The sequence below is a fragment of the Cuculus canorus genome, chromosome 2 (assembly GCF_017976375.1).
Source record: "Cuculus canorus isolate bCucCan1 chromosome 2, bCucCan1.pri, whole genome shotgun sequence".
In the NCBI taxonomy this organism is placed as follows: Eukaryota; Metazoa; Chordata; class Aves; order Cuculiformes; family Cuculidae; genus Cuculus; species Cuculus canorus.
Window position 1 is genome coordinate 29,571,075 of NC_071402.1, and position 21,801 is coordinate 29,592,875.

General features: G+C 37.4%; 1 protein-coding gene across 6 annotated transcripts in view; it reads right to left on the reverse strand.

Moving 5' to 3' along the window:
* RALYL (RALY RNA binding protein like) overlaps positions 1-21,801 on the reverse strand; it is a 390,766-nt gene that overhangs the window by 25,008 nt on the left and 343,957 nt on the right. For 4 of the 6 annotated variants that reach the window (XM_054059538.1, XM_054059535.1, XM_054059536.1 and 1 more), the window contains 4 exons: positions 13,709-13,756; positions 9,936-10,099; positions 9,223-9,303; positions 1,658-1,771 (listed from right to left, as the gene is read on the reverse strand). In XM_054059538.1, the coding sequence (XP_053915513.1) occupies positions 1,658-1,771; positions 9,223-9,303; positions 9,936-10,099; positions 13,709-13,756 (407 nt within the window). The remainder of the gene's footprint in view (positions 1-1,657; positions 1,772-9,222; positions 9,304-9,935; positions 10,100-13,708; positions 13,757-21,801) is intronic. The other 2 variants (XM_054059541.1, XM_054059537.1) reach the window with 1 other exon arrangement.

Below are 21,801 nucleotides of genomic sequence, written 5' to 3' on the forward strand. Positions count from 1 at the left end.
GCTGAATTAGAGCTGTGGCTGATTTTACAGAACCACCACAGCTACACACAACACTTCAGTTTGTAAGGGATCTCTGGACTCTACAAGTCCAACCCTTCATCAAAGTAGAGACAAACTCCAAGTTTGGTTCAGGTCTACGGTGTCTTGGCCCAATGAGTTTTGAATGTCTCCAAGGATGAGCTACTGCAGTTTCTCTGGGAAATCTGCTGTGTTACTTAGTTGCATCTCTTTTCTTTATATCAAAGAGGAATTTACCTTTCTGCAACTTGTGACTCTTGTCTATTTCTCAGACAATAATTCCTGATATAGACCACCTAATAATTATTAATTAGAATCATGGAATAGCTTGGGTTGGAAGGGACCTTAAAGATCATCTAGTTCCAACCCCCTCGCCATGGGCAGGGACACCTGCCACTAGATCAGGCAGCTCAAGGCCTCATCCAACCTGGCCTTGAACACCTCCAAGGATGGGGCATCCACAACTTCTCTGGGCATCCTGTTCCAGTGTCTCACCACCCTCATAGTGAAGAAATTCTTCCTTATGTCTAGTCTAAATCTGCCCCTCTCCAGTTTATAGCCATTGCCCCTTGTCCTATCAGTACAAGCCTTTGTAAACAGTCCCTCCCCAGCTTTCCTGTAGCCCCTTCAGGTACTGGAAGGTTGCTATAAGATCTCCTTTGAGTCTTCTCTTCTCCAGGCTGAACAAGCCCAACTCACTCAGTCTGTCCTCATACGAAAAATGCTCCAGCGCTCTGATCATGTTTGTAGCACTCCTCTGAAGCCTTTCCAACAGCTCCATACCCCTCTTATGTTGAGGATTCCAGAACTGGACACAATACACCAGATGAGGTCTCACAAGAGAGGAATAGAGAGGCAGAATCACCTCCCTTGATCTGCTGGCTATGCTTCTTTTGATGCATCCCAGAATACGGTTGGCCTTCTGGGCTGCAAGCGCACGTTGCTGGCTCATATTGAGCTTCTCACCCACCATCACCCCTAAGTCCTCTCTGCAGGGCAGCTCTCAATCACATCATCCCCCATCCTATATTGAAATCGGGGATTGTCTTGACCTGGGTGTAGGACCTTGCACTTGGCCTTGTTGAACCTCATGAGTTTCACATAAGGCCTACTCTTTAGCCTGTTTAGGTCCCTCTGGGTGACATCCCATCCTTCTGGTGTGGCCACTGCACCAGTCATCTAGGTGTCTTCTCCTGATTGCCATGACTTTTCATCATGGAAAGTGGATTGGCAACCACATCTGCCGATTCTCTCAGGACTCTGGCATGCATCTCATCAGGTCCCATAGACTTATATATGTTCAGGTCCCTCAGGTTGTCAATTATTACAAGCATGCACAGGGTCAACAACATCTAAATTCCGTTTGGTCAATTTTTAGCACGTCTAGTAAGAAACATTTCTTTTCTTTTTTTTCCCCCCTATTACACCATAGAAGACAATTCTTGAAATAACGTTGCATGCTCTGTGAACAATATTAATTTATCCTCCCAATAGTTGTACCTGGGAGTTAATTTACCTTGCTTCAGACCTCCACTATGTAGCAAAATTTCTGGAAAGCGTCTCTTCTCTGTGGTCCATATGCTTGACTGATAACTAGGTTCTAATTTAATTCACATGGCAACAAATTGCTTTCACATACCTGCTTCAGCTTTTTGCTGCTTTTCAATCTTTTCCAGTCTCCCTAGCAAGGAGTCAATTTTTGTTTTGATTTGAGTTAATTCTTTCTTGATTGTTTGCAACTCATCTGATTTCACTGTGGAAAGAGAGCAAAGATATAAAACATTAAATAAAATATATACTTACAGCCGCCCTGAACAAAACAAATTATTTTTTCTTTTCTCTGTACTGCAAAGTCTACTTTTCATATCTGACAGCTTTTTAGGGATCTAACTTTAAAAATTAACACTATTATTTAAAAATGTTGAATCATAGGAAATCACAGAATAGTAATCCTTAGTGGCAAGGGGTTATGTGACATGTTTTGCTCCATAATAAGCATTTCAAGCAAAATATCTCAAGGGCATTCCTGGTAAATCCATATTACTTTTACTGAAAACCAGCCTATAGTGAAAGAATGGTTCAAATATGACAAACAGTTCACAGTCTTGCAATGCTATTTTGCTGGACTATTTTGTAATAATAACAACAATAATAAAAAGATCACTCACAGTAGCAGAAGGTATTTTTCAACAAGAGTGAATGGTAATAAAAATGCTAGGGTAGCCAGGAATGCAATCTTAAATTCCAGTCAACAACTTCATTGCAATAGAAGGTGTTAAGTATTATTGCTTCAAAAGCTTTCAGTTCTGATAATTTCTTGTACTTTTTCCAGCTATAGGTAACATATGAAGATAATTATTCTCATGACCACATCCAGGGACACAGAGGCAATGTCCTTAAATTAAGAGCTGAAGTTTCCAAATCTTCAGTGCATTGTATTACTCTTCATTTTTGTGCCATATTGCAGAACACAACATAAGAAGGAGCAACTGCTTTGGAGGTGTTTTGGCTTCAGAAGAAACAGCACTGCAGCACTCATGAATGATCTCATTATCAGGACATGAAGTTTTTATGCTCAGAAGATAGTCCAAACAGATCCACTAGCCCCTCTGTGCTAATGCATCTTGTTGAAAAGGTGAAGAGGAGAAAATGTGAACTCTGTGCTATGATGGGAAAATAAAGCCATTTGTAAGGGTCAAGAGTAGATAACACAGCTGCCACTCTTACAGCTCTTGTAGGATGAAAAGGACCATTACCTTAACCTGTTAAGGACTGGAAATGGAAAAGCACTGAGCAGTAATACTCTTCCATCTTTCTTATTGATGAAGCAGGATGTGCACTGACTTTGAGATGTGTATCCAGAGCAACAGGAAGGCCCTTAGTAAACCTGGGAAAAGGCATACTTTGCCATGGAGAAGGATGTTCCATTTCTTTCCATTGGGTTGCCTGGCTGCATCTTGCCTTATCAGTCCTGTTCATTGACTCATGGACATGTATCTCATCATGGTATCTCATGGGTATTTTCTATTGGATTGTCAAAATCTGTTGATGAAGTATGTAGGTAAGATACTGTCTGCTTCAGTGGTAATAAAAGAGTGTTTCCTTCTAAGTCAGCCTTATTGCAAACATTCACTGATGTTGAAACCAAAGCTTTTTATCTTAGAGTCTGAGTCATGTGCATTATAGTTATAACAAGGTGGCTGAAGGCAGTAGGTTGCTACATGCAGTAATAAATTTGTTTAATCACGTACTAATATTGAGAAATTGCATGTCTCCCACTGTCATAGTCTGAAACCTCTAATCTCATATCGGATGAATGTTAGGCCTTAGAGAACATAGCTTAAAAGTAGCCTTTCTGCTAGACCCTTATATGCTATATAGTATTTGGTGGAATTATTCAATGTATTTATAGAGTAAGGCCTTAAAATGTTCTTAGAGAAATAATGGGTCACTGTCCAGTCCTCCAGATCCTTAACAAAGTGTTAAGATTCTGACAACTGTATATTTAGAAGGTTACTGTTTCCCTGGGGGTTGTTCTCAGCTGGAGTGGCAAGGCATCTTGGATTCCAGGGTGAAGTGGTGTGAATCTGTCCAATGGAAAAAGCTAAGTGTCTGCAGCAACCTGCTATGAAGCCTATCAGATAGCAACAGATCCTGTGTGGCCAACCTGTTGGGTTGAAGGTGCTCCCTTGGTGGGAGAAAACAGCTGATGGGAAAACAGCTGGCTTACCAAGGCTAAAAGGTCAACATTCAAAAGTGACAACACAAGAATCTAACGGTGCTCAGTCTACAAAGAAAAGCAAAAATCACAAGAAAAGCACTTCTGAATTTGATAATGGAACAGGCACATATGGAGGGCTACTGTTCAACTCAGGTCAAACCTTCTGCATTACAGGGGTTTCCCTGCGGTGTCTCAGTGACAAATCAGTCTGGGAAGAAGACTGCATCAGAGGCAACAAAGACACAACAAAGAGGATTAAATAGCAAGCAAAGATACTATAGATGACTGAGGAGCTTTGTTTCTACCTTGCAAAATTCTCCGATACTAAAACTATTTCCTTGAGCTTTGGTTGCGGAATCTGCAACTTATCATTCACATTTAATGAAGTGATTCCATCATACAGTCATTCACTTCAAGTTAACACTAAAAAGGACTGAAAGAAAAAAATGAAAAAGATTTTTAATGAATCTGCACAACGATTTCCAAGTTTTTACCCTGGTTCCAACATTGCAGTCGTGTACTTATTTGAGATGCTTATTGTCTTAATTTGCAGGGAATTGTACAAATCTTCATAATCCTGCTCCTAGAGACATTCCACTCTCAGTTATGTTGTACTGGGTATTTCTGTAGTAAGCAGCAATTACTAAAGATAAATTCTGATGAATCCTGATGAACAAAAAGCTGAATATGAGCCAGCAATGCACCCTTGTGATAAAGAAACATCTTGGGCTGCATTAGGAGGAGTGCTGCCAGCAGACTGAGGGAGATTATCCTTCCTATCTACTCAGCACTGGTAAAGCCACTTCTGGAGTACTGTGTACAGTTCTGGGCTTCCTGGTACAAGAGGGAATGAAGAAGACTAAGTAAGCCTCTTCTCAGTACTGCCCAATTACATGAATAACATGTCAAAGGCCATTGGCACAAATTAAAGCACTGAAATTCCATCTGAACACAAGAAAAAGACTTTTTTTTTTTTTTTTTTTTTTTTTTCTGTCAGGCTGGCACAGGTTGTCCAGAGAGGCTATGCAGTCTCCATCTTTGAAGATATTCAAAAGCGATCTGGGCACAGTTCTCTGTAGGTAATCCTGCTTGAGCAGGAGATTTGGACCAGATGAACTCCAGACGTCCCTTCCAGCCTCAGCCATTTATGATTCTGTGATTCTATGGTATAGAGTTTGGGAAGAAGTTTACACTTTTTAAGCACAGCTTTATGAAAAAGAAAAAATGTGAAGACCGTAAATACTGTATTTCAAATGTCTTGCTTTGAATATAGAAATTCTCCTTTAAAATGTCATGGTTTTTTTTTTTTTTATAAATTAATCTTAGGCAAGAAATAAAACAGTTGATATGCATGAAACCAGAGCTGCATGTGTCCAAAATTTCTGTCTGTGTGCTGTCGAGTAATAGAATAGGAAAATAAAGTAGCTTACTGGGTTATTTGGTTTGTTTCTTTTTTCCCTATTAGCAAATAAGCAAACACCAGCAGGTGACAGAAATGCGTGTATGGAAAGGGAAAGAAATTACTAATGAAATTCCTCATCCACTGGCGCCAAAGTTCTTAAATATACTCAATAACTTTGATTCAAAAAAAGTAAATAAACAGGTGAAATTGACTACTGACATGAAATTGGAAGGTATCACCTTCTCAGAGTGAACTGGAATGGAAAGAGAAGTCAAAGTATTTTAAGGAATGTTACCTTAGAAAAAACATTAAATATAGTTGCACTGAAAATAAGTCCTATATGTCATTGACTAACAGCACAACTCCTACTTTTAACATGGAAGCTTGTCAGCAGAAAAAGATGGTGACAGAATTATCCTTGAGTGTATGTGTATCAAGTTAACAATAGTCTATCACTATAATGAAGCCATGAGAAAGAAAAAGCAGTGCTAGGATGTGAAATGATGTATTGCTAAAGATGGGGAAGTACAATGCCACAGTACAAGGTGAGAGCTCCTCTGGAATAATGTGTACAGGTTGAACTACTGACTTCTAGCAGATAAGTGAGGAAATGAAGCCATGAAGAGGACTAGAGGAATGGAAAGCCTGTAGTGTGAGAGAAGAGTTTTGCTTGTTTGCCTGAGACGAACATAGAAGGAAATAAAACTTGTAAGCTAAGACAATATTGACACAGCAAATGGATATGAACAAATGAGAAACAAATTTAAGCTGCATATTAGAAGAAACAGAGACAGACAACCCCCAGACTTCAGGCAGCTTTAGGATGAAGCCTAAAGGATTAGATGATGCAGCTAACTGCGACAGTAAGGAACTAGATTCAGTGACCCTCTCCAGGCCTCTGCCAGGAATACAAGTGACTTCCAGAATGCATCTTTCATTGAAGCACTGAGCACCAAAGCAGACAAACAGCATCCATCTCAAGGCAAGATGAGATTTAAAATTGAGATCAATTGCTTTTTTAGAAACAAAAGTGCTGCTGTTGAATCACAGATATATTTGTGAAACTACAAATTAATTAATCCACAAAGTGTAGTTTAGATTTCTCTGGAAAGAGCTGAAACATATTTTTATCTAAGCTCTTCATGTTTAATATAAAATATTTTATCATATTGTATTACTTCAGATTTCACTGCAAAATGGGTTAGCTGATGAAGCTAAATATAAACTATAAGAGCCAAAATGAATTATCTTAAAGGCATAATTCAGTACATATTGTGACATCTTAAGTGTCTACTCCTTAATTTCAAGCATATAGGGTATAAAAATTTCATTAGCACTTTCCTCCTGTTTTCAGATGTGTAAAATCAAAGTGCAAACTCCAAGAGTGTTAGTTTCTATATTTTCAGAAAAAGTGATTTTTTTTCCCATTCTAAATAGCAATCTGCATCTGCTGCTTCATACCATTAAAATGAAAAACTACTATGTGTTATTTCTAGACCAGCATGTTTCATTTTGTGAGTTACTTCTGATAATGTGGAAAGGTCAATTTCTTTTTTCCCAGTCTTTGGAGTTAAAAAGAGAACAAAATATTGTCAACTGATCCCTGAAAAATTATAGATTCAGGAAAGTTATCAAATCCTTCTAACTTCTTTTGTGCTTTGGAAGACAGCTTAAAACATCTATGTTCTACATTTTGGTAGAACAAGACTTTATTACAGTAGCAAACAATTTTGCAGATGTACTCATCATTGAGCAAGGAATTTTTTTGCATTAAGTTTTTATAACATCTTTGCTGTGTGCCACAACAAACTTCTGTCTTTGGATTGCACTTTTCAGAAGTGTGTGCCTCTTATTCTGGTAATTTCATTGAGAGATCCCTGTGTTCTGACCTTTAAATACTGCATATATGGGTTCATTTTTTTGATCTGGCCTGAGCATCGAGAATAGCTATGAGAATGTATTCCTTTGAGATTTCTACTTAAATTGCAGAAGTCTATATGGGGATTTGATCTCATGAGAGTTTTTGGGGGTGAAATCTTTCAAGCATAGATGATACCATTTTGACATTGTTAATTCTGAACCTGCGATTAAGCTGTCTTATGTTCTTGAATTTCATTAAAACTCAAAATAGCTTCCTGCCCACACACTATGTCTCTGCTTATTGAAGACATCCTTTATTTAACTAGCAATAAATTACAATTAGAATCAACAAAGCATTAGTTCAAGGGGTTCGGTAGCAGTAGGGACAAAAAAATGTTGAATTGCTTCATTCCACAATTACACATAACCAGCTTTTCAAAGAAAATGGTAAAGGAAGCCTCAAAATGCACATCCTCTAAATTCTAACTAGAAGCCTCCAAAGGAATGGATCAGTTATTTCACTGATAAATGTCTTACAATAAACTGATTATATTCCTGTCCAGGTCAACTAAATTATGTTTCTTCTTTTATGAGGGATTGGTTGGACTTGACAAAAAGGAAGTAATTTTATCGTGAAATGAAGCATGAAAGCCTGTATACTGTGTGTCTGACTCCTTAGAGAAGTGTGCTGCATGCAGAAAGAATATTTTCTGCAGTTTTTTTCCCGTACAATAAGTAGTCTCTGCAGTTGCATTCCAGTTGTCACTGTAAGGGACTCAGGGTGGAAACCCAACAGGTGTCAAAATGTTAGACTGTGTTTCTAGTGATGTATCTCTCAGCTCTCCCTTCAGTGTTAAAGAGCTGGATCCAAAGACAATCACCTGGAGCTCTAAGACTGACACTTTTAGAATTCACATCACACCTAAATACATTGAAGGATACTTTCACCAGGGCATATCACTGTCTGTTAGGATCTCTACTGTCCTGATTGCACTTCCATTAAATAATTTACAGGTTCTGCAACATTTGCCACATTATGCAGACAGTGGTTTTGGAGATTTTACAGGAAGTGGATATGGGTAATCAGGTTAGGATTGAATCCTATAATCTACATTATGCATTACTTAAGTCCTAACGTGGTAGTACAAAACATTTTCCAAAATACAGAATAAATAATAAAGCAAATTTATTGATTATTTTGAGAAACAGAAAGCTATATGAAACCCCAGATTTCTGTGTGGGAGATTTTCTTGGTGTCTATTGAGATGTCCTCAGATGTCTAGAAGAATATTGGAATCGTTCTGGATGATGTAAATTATGTTTAAAAAACTTAGCTGAAAACAATTAATTTTCTCAAGAAAAAATCAGTCCAAAAAGTCTCCTTACTAGAACACATTTTAGTACAATTAGTGAATTTTATGCATTGTTAGTACTAACTTTTCGAATGTGTAAGACAACAGTAATGGATGAACAAAGGAGCGCTACTGAGTGAATCTGTAAGTGTGTATATTTGGTAAAGCTTTGACTCACTCTGTGAGAAAGCTGGCAAAGGGCTGGCAAAGATTAATAAAATTATTTAAATTCTAGGTCTACTAAAATGAATATGTTGAATTGTATGCTTTCGAGTTAATAGAAGGAATAAAAATTCATTACCTAAATTATTGAGGAAAGAAAAAAGTAGCTATTGGCAAGTGGATTAGTTTGAGATGTGCATGAAAATGTCTAGACTCATGTTGATCCTCTAGAGAATAAAGGAAGTGTTGCTACTCCCAGACATCCTCTTAGTGTGCAAATGAGCTTTATAAAATGACAACAAAATTTAGATATCTTCCTGTGTGCTATGTATCAAAGCTCCCATTTTTGGTAATGGAGATATAACCAATTCTTTCACTGGAGACTTGTATATGATTCCACTGCACAGCCAACAGAGCCTCTGTTTTTCAGAACGTCATCTTTTCCAAAGAATGGTTTGAGCTCCTTGTTCCTCAGTGTACAACATAATCTTTAGCTCTGTTTATCACATTTCCATTCTTTCAGTCATGTGCATGTTTACCACATGTTTTCTTTCAAGGCCTCTTTTACCTCCTGCAGTAAGATGTACTGTTGGTGTATTCACTTATTTCATGGTTGTGTGTAAGACAGCATGATTCTTTGTGGGCCAGTCTGTTACTGCAAGTGTCTTATTGAAGTCCCTTCATTCTTTCTCATATACGATCCCTACCTGATCTTTCTCTTCCTCTTCCAGTGACGCTTCCAAGGACAGTATCACTCCACATAAGGGGCAGGGGAAGACGGGTGGGTGCTGAAAGATGCACGAAGAGGAAGATGAAGTTCCCAGGACATACTATGGGGTGGGGAGCTTGGTAAGCATGAAAGAGAGACTGCCTATCGTTTATCAGCTCTTCCAAGGCCAGCTCACTAAAGAAGGATTGAATAATCCAAAATTGCCAATCTTGTTTTGGACTCCTTTTTGAAAAGGCAAAGACATTTTCCACTTTCTACCCTGAAAACAATCTGGCAGGAAAAGCACACACAACCCAATCTCCCCAACCCCTGTCCCCAGCCCATCCCCCACCAGCTAACATATAACCCTCAAGTCTCAGCAGAGATCGGCAAGCCTGTTCACAAGCTGTTCACAAGACCTCATGGTGCTTAAGCAGTCAGGATTATAAGAGATTTTAAGCAGGCTTCTTCTGAGGCCAAGGAAGTAATCTGTAGGTCAAAATTTTTTGAAGCGATTTCCATAAAAATTTACATCAGTGTGCTCTTTAACTTTCAGGAAAGGCTTGGTATTTTGGTAATCAAGCCAGTTTCTCAAGCTAAAGCCTGATTGTAGAAAATGGCTACAGTAGAACTATATAGTAGAAGCTACCTTCTTGCAGAAATTGCTAGGATCACTGTTGCAATGAAATCCAGCTGGTGTGAGCAACTCACATTTGGATCCTGAGGAAGAAGCCCCACTTGAGGTGGATCTTGATGTTCCTTTCATGGAGAAAACCCCTTTGCCTCTGCGAGTTGTTGTCACAGCCACACGAGGACGCTTCAGTGGAATCACTGCTCGGGGTGGTGGGGGGACACGGCCGTGGTAATCAAACAACCTAGAAAAGATTAAGTCAGCAGTAATTCAAAAAACCTTCTGTGATTTCATGTTATGGAAGCCCCGTCAACTAGATTTTCGTGTTATCTTTGAGAAAATTAGCCTCTGAAACCATAATCACTTTATATCACAGGCAAATTAGATTTCAAGGACCTATGCACATTAAGTGCCATATTCAGATTTCAGTCACAGACCAGTGCATACCTCAGATTTTTTTGCATAATTTAAACGAGACCTGTGTTATGGGACTCTGTTATTTGCAGTATAGAAAATCCATAGCCCGCTTTTCACAGATCCACATAGTTTCATTGCACACAACTAGTAGTACTACATTTTGTTGGGTTGACATTTCAGCTCCTTTATTACATACATGGCTTAATTCTAGTTTTCTGTTATCTTTTTAGAGAGAAAAAAATAATTTATCTGAAGACAGCTGTCACCATTAAGAACTATTCTGCAGTATGTAAAATAACAAAATAGTCTTTAAAATGAGGGACCTGTATATTCTTCTGAATGCATAGAAAAGAGGTCCCGGTATATGTTCTCTTGATAGAAGAATGAATTGCTGCAGAATGACTAAAACACCCAAGCATGCTTAATAAAAGTCTTGTTCAAATCAAAGCCACTGTAACATGTAAATATGCACAGAATTACCACTACAGTCAATAAAAGATACTCTACAACCAAAATGAAATAGATTTTCCAAACAGAACATTCCAATCCTCAAAACACAGTTATCAACAGCAGCTAACTAACCTGTGTAGAAGCAAATAAAGGCAGCAGAAAAGGTAATAAAATCTACAGATATAATTAGAACATAAAAGCTATGGACTCTGAATGCACCAGGTCAGGAGAAAAATGTTTAGTAAATTAACATTCCAGTTTAGAGTCTGAAGCAGAGGGATAAGAAGCATTCTCACAAAATACTCTCAATTTTCTTTCAAACAGTACTTGCAACTAGTAAGTATGGACATTTATAACTGCATTTTTAATTTTCACCGTACTGGCTATTGTCACCCAGCTGCGTAGACAGATACACTTTAGCAAGTAAACTCCTAATGCTTAAACCCCAGGATCCTTACTGTTGTTTGTACTGTAATCCTACAGACAATATAACCAGCTCCCTCCTTTTCCATAGCTGCCCATAAAACGTGTCATAGAGATCCTATCATACCCACTGAACTTGAACTTCATCACCTTAAATATTTTTACTGAATAAGCAGTTTCTAACCACTGTGAGCATAACTAAAGAGTTGTGTACGACGATGAACACTAAAGCATTTTTTGAGACTTTTAGCAGAAATATTAATGTTTGTTATTACTCATCTTTTATCTTATTGGATGGTCTGCAAGTTGGTTACAGTCTCTTGTTTGACGTTACTGGAACAAAATGTTTCAGAAGAACTGTAAGCTATCATGTGAAAGATCATTTTGCAATTGTTCTTCCAAAGGTGATTTTTTATAGCTTCCAATAGTTCATGCTTAGATAATGTAGTGAAATGCAAAATTATTCTTCCTTTTCTGAAATACATAAAAGGACTGTTATCTAATATTGTTATTCTACTTTTCTTTTGGAAAACGGGCAAAGCCTTTGGGCTTGGCATTTTGTTGCACCAAGTTCCACATATTTCAATGAAATATTTTCTTTAAAAAATGCTTCCTTTTATTATTTTTAAGAACCCTGCCTGTTTTTCTTGTCCTTGTAATAGAAATGATAAACAGAAACGCTCAGTTCTAAAGCAATTCTTTGTCCCAATAATCACTTATGCACATTTAACTTCTAAATTGTGCTGCCCTGATGTCCTCAAACACATTTTATTTTACAGCACTAATCATTGTGGTTACCCTCTTTTGACCCCACTACTGTTTTAGTCAAGATAAGACAGGTGTATGGATACTTATTGAATACTAGAAAATAAGACCTGTGGTTAGGGGTAAAACGCAGAAATCCAGAAAGATCAGAAGTTCAGAAATTCAAAGAACCATGAACATATTTCTTCATTTATGGTTCCTATGTGCATGTTGATAGTACATCAAAATTTCTTTTCCATGCCGACTATATTGAGCTTTTCATCTCCTACTTTCATCACCTTGGATATAAAAGAAACCCTTAATCTCCTAAGCTTTTTACGTCAACTGATCACCATGTCCAGCCTTGTGAGGCTGATCTCATATCTGGGTTTTCTACCATAAAACTTCTACTCTTTCAATCCTGAAAATTTTCAAAATCAGAAAATAATACTATTGAACAGATTTATGGACACATGTAACTGTCGGCAGTTTTCCATAATAAGATAATCAACAACATAGACACGAAGTTCTGGAGAAACAACCTTTAATGTTCCACAAGTTTTTTCTGTTGTTGTTGTTGCTGTTGTGGAAATGATGCCATTGTAGCTGTGCATTTGTGTTACCGACAACATACAGAATAAGTGAAAAAACTAAAAGCATTAATACTCAGGTGGCATAGGTCTGAAACAGCACTCTGTTTAAAAACATAAAAATCCACAGATTGAATTTGGAGCGGTGACCTTGGAGAAAGTAAATACAAAGCCTGTGGAAGTCAGCTTTTTACAGGATCTGAGTTGCCCCTACTGTCAAGGCTGGACTGAGCAGAATGAAACTGCATTGATGGCTTTTAGTCCATATGTTTATAGCTCCCTGTTTTTAGCTCTGCGCAAAGTGAGCATACTCATTTACATGCACACCCTCCCCTACCCAGTAGCTTCGACTGAATCAACCACATCAAAAAACAAACAAAAAACCTGTTATTTCCATATTTTTCTACAGTGTTCCTATGCAGAAATGTGCATAGCACATGATAGCTTAACTTTAAGGTGTAAACCACTCCCCTGCTATTGTCCATGGCTTTACAAAAAAGAAATCTCAAATCAGGAGAGGTTGGTGGAGCAATTCTTTGTTCTTCTCTGACTCAGCCTATGCTAAAACAGGATACTGTGATGCAGGGAGAAAACACTGCTATATTACAAGTAGGTTATCCATGGTCATGCGTGTTAACCCTGTGTTCTGGTGATCCTGCCACATCTGCATGAATAATTCACGTAACGCTGAGCTAGGCTATACCTACTCAAGGCAGAAGTCTCCATTTGCTCAGGTATCCAACTTCTTTTCCTGTTATAGAAACACACATGCTGCTCAAGGTCCTTCTAAACTTCTAAATGTTCTTGGAAGACAAATTTCTGAGCAGACACTCTGTATCTTTCCATAGACATGGATGAAAAAACATAGCCATAGTGCCATACTGAAGAATGTTACAGCTGCTAAATGTTCCAGTGACAGTGAACCTGGAAGAGCTCTGTAGGCAGAAACACTGAACGATTAAACTACCATTAAACTGTCCAGCACAGAAAATGTCACAAAAGCTCTCAGAGAAGTATAAAACCAAAAGAGATACTTAATGATCATCCATTTTGTGGTGATAATCTTCTGTTTGTGACATATTCAAGTAGTTGTCTTCTGAGACACAATAGACATAATGAAATGAATAATATGTAAAAGAACAGCAGACCTGTCTAACCAAATGCTGTGATCACATTATAAAGAAACAGTAGAAATGGTGTAGCATATGCAAAAATATAACCACACATACCGGTTGTAGAAGTCATCTCTGTAGTAATCATAATCAAAGACATAGCCACTGTGGAAAACACAGAAAAAGAAGATTGAATTGATTTATAGAAAAATACACATTGATTAAAGCATTTGTGGCTTACTTTTACATTCCAAGCCCTTCCACTTCCTTTCCGCAACCATACACTGCACATTTTGATTGTCAGTGCTGTTGTCAGCTATGACTGTGGTGTGTTTGAAAATGTGAAGTCTGGGGCAGGTAGAACAGTATAAACAGTTGACAGCGCATATAGAAAGGATTTAACACACTGCGAGAACTCTAATTAGAGGATCATTACAGTCTAGTTCTTTGAGTGATTAAATGAAGTGAGCATCTAATACTGAAGCCTTCTTCTTTGCTGGGCTAACAGCATAGTCAGTGAACTTGGAGGACTTAAATACGTGAGAGTTTGGTAAATGAATGAATAGATGAGCAGAGGTAAGACAATGATTTTGATTTATGAGAAACATAAAAAGGGCTGGACTGTTGGTCCTTGAGCTTGCCAAATCTTCTTGCATCATAAAGACAAAAGGAATAAACATAGGAAAATGACTGATACAACCATTAATGTTATGATGATGCCTTTCCTCTCAGGTTCAGAGTAGAAAATACATATCAATCTGGGAAAAAAAAAAGATACTATCAAGGAAAAGAAATATAGGTAGGAAATTACAAAGGTCACGGGAAAACTCTTTTTGAGCTGTGAATTGCAAAGTCAATCCTAGATTTATCTTCCATATTTTGTATTCCATTAACAAATTTCTACCTTATGGTGAAGAAATAGCAGTGAAATCTACCTGTCTCGCTCATGTGAAAAAATAGAACCAAAATGCTAATAGTCTCCATGGAAAAATCACAAGATATTTGTACTCAGCCCATTGAAGGAATAACAACCCAAACCCTAAGATTTTCACTTGCCTGAGAAGGACAATTATGAATACTGAAAGATGAGAGGCATGTCACAAAAAGGGACAAGCTATAAAAAAGAAAGCTGAGGTCTAGAAATGAGAGAGTTAGAAAGGATAATGCATAGAAGAAAACATTTACAAAAAATAAGGAAAGCTGAATGATGGTAGCTATATATTAATAAAGATTTTTTTTCCCAGGGAGTGGACTTCTGGGTAATTTCTACTCTTGAACATTGGGAAAAATTCTTTTTTTTTTTTTTTTTTTTTTTTTTTTTAATTAGTATGTAGTTTAAAGAATGGGTCAAGAATTCTGGAGTTCTTTGAGTTGGTTTTGCCTCATCACACAATGCTTGTCTCCTCTTCTTCTCTTTGTTAGGTTTCAGAGATTGACCACTTAGAGGGAAAAATAGAGTTGGAAAGCTTAAATTACCTCAGTAATCATTTCATCCCAATGTTTTTTATCAACAGTTTGATCTTTGCCTTATCTGCAGCTGGCAAAAATTTCTATCAGAGAAGGAGGATGTTGGGGACAATCTCCAGCACTGCCATATCTGCCTTGGATGCAAGTTCTCAAAGCTCCAGCGACAGCATAAAATGTACTGTCTACCCACATAATGCTGGACCAGCAGTGAAGAACATGAGAAGGCTCACTGTAGTCCTGTTAGTAATTTATTTGAGAAAATAAAGCTCTATATGTATTTTATATGAAAAACTCGTTAAATATAACAGACCTGGGAGACTAGACCCCAACAGAAGGTAAGCTTTATGTGGCAGAGGTAACAAAATAGCATTAAGCAACAGTAGTTAAACTTTGTATAGAGATCATGCTTCTGTAGCTTACCTTAATGCAAAACTAGCAAAATTTCCCTAAACAACTCTTATTTTGTCTTTCAATCCATAGTCAGTCTACATGGAACTAAGAAGTAGCAGGAAGAAAAGCTATTATTTTATTTACAGCCAGTCACAGATTGCTGTTGGTTTTATGTAGGTGAATATTCAATAGCTACAGTAAGTCTGTATTTAATATTCAATTTATGTTTTTGAGTAGAATATAACGGACAATTTGAAGAAACAAGACTAAATTTAGAAGGGGTGTCACATGAAACCTTTCACCTGGAGTGACATGAATTTACATAAAGACCGGATAAATACAGTTTTTCAAGGTTGAAGACAATGAAGCTGATAAAGGGTAATTCACTTTACACCAGCTAGAGCTAAAGGGGAGCTATATTTTTCTGAAGCAACTCTACATTGGCTCATAGGGCACAGTAAGTACTGCTGGCCTTTCATTGGGCTTTCAGAGTGTGGAACTTTACATCTACAATAGGTATGACAGTGGTTGCTCAAGGCCATGCTTCAGAATGGTGACACTGACAGGGCACAGGAGGGAGAGATCTCAGGAAGATATCTGAGTGTGTTAGTGAAAAAAACTTGGTAGGCTTGAGAGAGAGTCAAGTGGTTGCGAAAGGCTCACAGATTCCTCACATGAGGATAGTCACAAGCAGTGATGGTTTTGGGTAGGGAAAATGCAGAAAAAGGTACCTGGCATGGTAATTGATTTTTTTCTCTCATCCCTGGCCTTCTGCTCTCACTCTGTCCCTGTACCACTGAAGAGATCCTATTGCACCATATTCTTCATGTAGAATATTTTTATATTGTTGAAAAATGTGGCTTATCATTTTTTAATTTTTTTTTACATTGGTGTAACGTCTTAGATAATAACTGTCTTTTGCAAGAAGCAGCTGTGCACAGCAGTCAGCCCCTAAGAATGTCATTCTTTTGTGCTGTTCCCTGTTCAAATAACTTCTGTTTTAAAAGTGAACTCAGTCCTTTATGTTCCTTCAGTTTTCCAAATGACAATTTCAACCCACATGGTCTAATGCCTATTCATGGGGACAGAGCAGGAAAAAGCAGAAGCATATTTTGGAGTCTGATTTTCACATGACAGCTATTCTTGTAAATTTTTACGTGTTGCTTATATTACATTTAAAAAAAATATTTCATTGCTTCAGAAGCATCTGATACTGTTATTGTCTGTAATTTTCACCTAGAGAAACTGCAGTGGTTTTCATTTAGCGTTTTACAGCTGAAGCTATCCAAACAACTCAGCTACAGATGCTGCCTCTAACCTTAAATGCTTTGCATTTTTGTATGGTTTAGTTCAATAGCATCCATTACTACTGAAGTAACAGGCAGCTGCAGGTATTCTGTACATTACATGACTGTCAGTCTCTAAAATAGGCATGCATATGACTTTAGCTGCAGGAAACATCCAGTTTGTCCTTATTATCCATCTCTTTGCCAAAAGGTTACTGATCCTGTGGCTGGGATACAAGATGCAAACACACTGTTGCTTCTAACAATGCAACCTGTTAGCACAATTGACAAGCTAACGGGAGTTGATTTGCTCATTTTCTAGTCTCAGTTTATTGTAAATGAAATCATCACAATTCAAGGGCATCCCTGTTAATTAGGTCCTTGTGACACCATATGAGTGCTGGGGACTCCAGCAGGAGGTGGGAAGGGAATTTCTGCTTTTCCTACAGATCTCTCTGCTTTGGGAAAAGGCGTTTCTGTGTGGAAGTGCCATTTGTATGGAGTGGGAAAGAGACAGTTCTGCACATAAAGGGACTCCTTCCCAGATGCTACTGCCAAAGATGTGGCAACAGCTACCTCTCAGGGTAGGAATAGCACCCAGTGGTACTAGTGGTGGATGGGCTGCTATGAGTGCTCAACAGAGTAAGGGGCTTAATTCCTTTTTCCCTTTCCCATTACTCAGCCTCCTTGAAGACAGTTGATGGAATTCAAATGTTGGTCATGGAGGAAGGACATTTATCCTTCCATGCTATCAATTAAAGTAGGAGAAGGGGAAATAGTACTGTAGGGCATTATCTGTAGGTGTTGACCCTTATGGAATATGGCAGGTAAAGGAGGAGGTTTAAAGCTTTCAGAAGTCTTGATATGGATCATTCTTTATATCCGTGAACCAGGTCTCTGTTTCACTCTCTGAAATACTACCTGCAACTGTGGTAACACAGGCAACACATAGGCAACATGCTGTAGCTCCTGAGGTTAAGCAACTTTCACAGTCACTGCTGAGTTAACAGCCCATGATGCAAGATATCATGTGAGACCCTTAGAGGTCTGGGGATCCCAGTCCTCTTTAATGTGAAACAGTTGTCCTGCATGTGTACTGAAAAAGCTATGAACCAACAATAAAGAAAAGAACCAAAACTGGATAACCTAGGAGAATAAAAATATCTTCTGTTCTTCCAAATGACCTCACTTGGCTTTTTTCTTTTTCATTCTCTCATTCCCTTATATATATATTTTTTTTTAAGTGGAATGATGACGTTTCATTTGTAATTATATGTTAAGGACGTTGTACAGTGAAAGCAACCAGTACATCTCTCCATCTACAGCGATAATTGTTCACGCTTATGTATGCCAAGAGGCAGACATAAACTTTGGTCAGTGTTGTGTTATAAAACACAAAGCAGAAAATTAGCACAGATAATCACAGTCACTGAGATCAAGGTGACTGCAGGACTTTTAACCTTTTGAGAGTTATTCCTTAACAACCCACTAGCCTGTGTTAGAGAGGCTGCAGGAAACCACTTGCATGGTGTTGAATACCAAATACTCAGCAAGTCAGAAGCAGAGTAAGGTTTAAGTGAACCTATGAACTGATGGAGTCAGCGGTTTCCTAATGGCATTGTAAACAGGCAGATTACTTACCCACAAACTTATGCTATCTCTGCATATGAAAACCAGAACTGTGTGCTGATGCTGCTATTAAAATGGAAGACAGAAAAAGGCTTTGTAATGCACACACTGAAGACAAGAAAGCTCATCAATAAGGTGTGCTTCTGTTAAGCAAAATTCATGGATCCTTTTTCTGACCTTGTGGCACCAAGACAATCTTATATGAGTCACCTCTTTTAGCTTCACTTCACTTAACACCAAAACTACTTGAAATTGTGTGTGCTTGAAGAACAAAAAAGTCCCCCAAGATTAGATTTTCAGAATTATAATGCTGTACATATTTGAATTTCCCATGCACACTAGCAGTTGCACAGGTGTCAATAAAGCAAACAGAAATTTGTGCTTCTGCATCTTTGAAATAAACCTATGGATGCTATTATATCTTTATTTATCTGATGATATTGTATATTGAAAGTATATCTTTCTTGTATTCTGTGTTCTATGCCCACAAAAGATTTTCAGAAACTAATAATCACATCCTGGTTTAATTTACTTAGCTGCAAACACTAGTGAATGTAGGTGACTTCAGTGGACATATTCTGATTTTAGAATAGTTGATGCAGAACAGAGTCAAAATAGCTTTTATTATTTTCATGGCAACAAGAATTTCTGTATCGCATGTGAGACATCTTCTAGCTAGTATCTCTCCTCCACAGATACAGAGTTGTTTGTAAATCATAAATGTTGACAAATCAGGCATAATGTATCTTAATTCAATTGACAGTGTTATCACCATTTATACTGTCAAATGCTTCTCTGTTGTCAGAGCTGGATGAAAACATTAGATACAAAAGTAATATTCCTTCAATCAAACTCTTTTTAGGAGACATATATCAACCTAACGGTTGAAACTAGTATTTCAGTCACTTGTAAAATTATTGCTCTTGTAATTTAAAAAGAGTGCTAGAATTTTTTGCTGTTGAATGCAAAATGGAATCAGTCTAAACTGACGTGATGTTAAAAAAGGGGGTGGGTGTGGGTAACTCGATGATTTAGAGAATAAGCACTGGGAGATGGAAACTTTCCCTGTTAGAAAGTCAGTCAGATAGCAATTGACAGATGGCATAAGCTGTTGAAAAAAAGGTGGAGATTGAAGCCATTTTTCGGTGGATGGTTGCCTATATTCCCAAAAGACATGAATTAAATAGGCACTAAATAAGATATTAATCAATAAACTCACTACCAGTGTCTAAAGCTACGGGAATGCATAGACTGAATTCCACCTCTACTTTAGAGATGATTTGATTTTAGTTAAGGCTGAGGATTTTGATAGAAGTAGAAGGATGTTTCTGTTTTGAAGATCAGGCTGTGTATTATGCAGAAAAAGAGAATAGTCTCCAGAACCTGCATTTTGCTGACACACAAAGTTCAAAGATGAACTTTGTGAGTGATTCCTCCAGCTAATATATTCTTTGATGTTTACAGCCAAAAAAAGGGGTAGCCAGAAGAGGAAAAGTAATTGCAGAAAAGTATTCTACATTAATTTCCATAAGGCAGTTAAGAGGGCAAATAGGTGTAGTTAAAACAAAAAACTAACTACAAAATTCCCCAGCCGCTTGTCTCAAAATACCAAATGATTGAACATGACCTACTATATTTCAAATCCTAATCAATTTTCATGGTGGTTTTTAAATTAAGAAAAGATTTGTTCTAATCTTATGTTTTCATTCAATTAATAAGTGCAAGACGGGTACTTTTTTATTCCTGAGGTGAGGGAGAAGTATGTAGTTTAAGAACTACAGCAAGGAATGTAGTACATTTAAGGGAAGTTTGGTTTTTTTGTGAAATTGATGTTTTCAGTAAATCTAATCTAAACAGGTAAATTTTATCCAAGTAAGACATGTACACATAAAAGGACTAACATACAGTACTCCATTTTCCATTAAAGTATATTTCTGCAGGCACTAAGCAGAATTTATTTGCAATATGATTAGGCTGTATTTTTTTCTATCTTCAGATACATCCCTTCTTTATCCTCATCCTTTCTCTTGAGAACTGTTTTCCCAAATATATGTGTTTTGGGAAAACTGTTGAATTTACTCTCTGACTTGAATTTTAAGCAAAACTTGGTCAAATATTAAAAGCTGTATATACGCAATCATGTTATTAAGTCACTTAGATGCTTTCCTGTAGAGGACTAGGCTACACTTATGGAGTAGAGGGTAAGAAAGACAGTAAGATCAGTATTCATACTCTGGGGATCAGCTGATCTGGGAGCTGTTTATAACTGCCAAATTGGGACAGGTGCTGCAGGGATTTCAAAGCAAAGTTTAAGCATGTACAGCTAAGTGCTAAGTATTAGAATTACTCTTAATAAAAACTACTTACAGTCCATGCTTGGCTTTGTTAGCCTGATGCTTTTTAGAAGTAAAATAGTAGCTTTTGTATGTAAAGAAACCTGAGTAAATCTATTTAGCGTCTCCTTGACCTTTCTGCTCCTGCTGTTATGCTATTTGTCTGTCATTGAAAGTAAGCTCCAATTACTTATGCTTCCCATGAGAACATTTTATAGCAAGGTAATGAAAAACCTTTCCAGTGGCCTAATCAGTGGCCTAACCATTTCCCAAGGTGTCCTTTAGTCATAAAGAGTGACTGAGAAATTCTTGATGTACATACACTACCTTTTTTCCTAGTACAAGAGTAATGAGACCTGCCTCTTATAAATGTGTTTTAAATTCAGTGTATTTGAGGTACTACTGTCAAACTGCATGTGTGATTGATTATCCAATTAGTAACGTTGTATACATTGCAGGAGTGTCATTTAACTTGGTTTGAGAAGTACAGAAGACTGTCATTGACAGGTATAGGAATAAGTGATGGATTTAGGCTTTGAAGGGTTCCTACAGCATTTCACTGAACAGCAGATTGATAAATTAAAGTATCACAGTGATAGCACTGGAGCTGAAAGATGAATTTCTTAAGATTGCAAAACCAGATCTCTGAAAACTTTGCTGTGTAATCTTCAGAGAATCAGTCTTAGAAGCAGTGAATGAAACAGAAAAGCACAGTTCACACAAGATAAATCAAATACAGTGGGACAAAGCCAAAGTTTATGTCAAGAAAAAAATATTTCTTGAAAATTGGAACACATGCTTTCCTCTCACATTTTCAAACTGTCAGAAGGCTCAAATTAAATTTGATCTGTTCTCATTTACACTAAGTATACTGATGTAATTTAATTATTTTGAATTGAGCAACTCGAGGTTTAAACCAGCAAAATAAAGACATGAAAGACAACATAAATGTCAGTGTCCTGAGTATGGCTTGTGAAGAAAAGACATACTGTTTGTTTTTCTGAGTGTGGTTTGCAAGTGATGTTGTTATACAATGTAAATGAAAGTGTCGGTTACTGGGAATCTAAGAAAACATTCTTTTATTCCTGACCCATTATGTAATAAT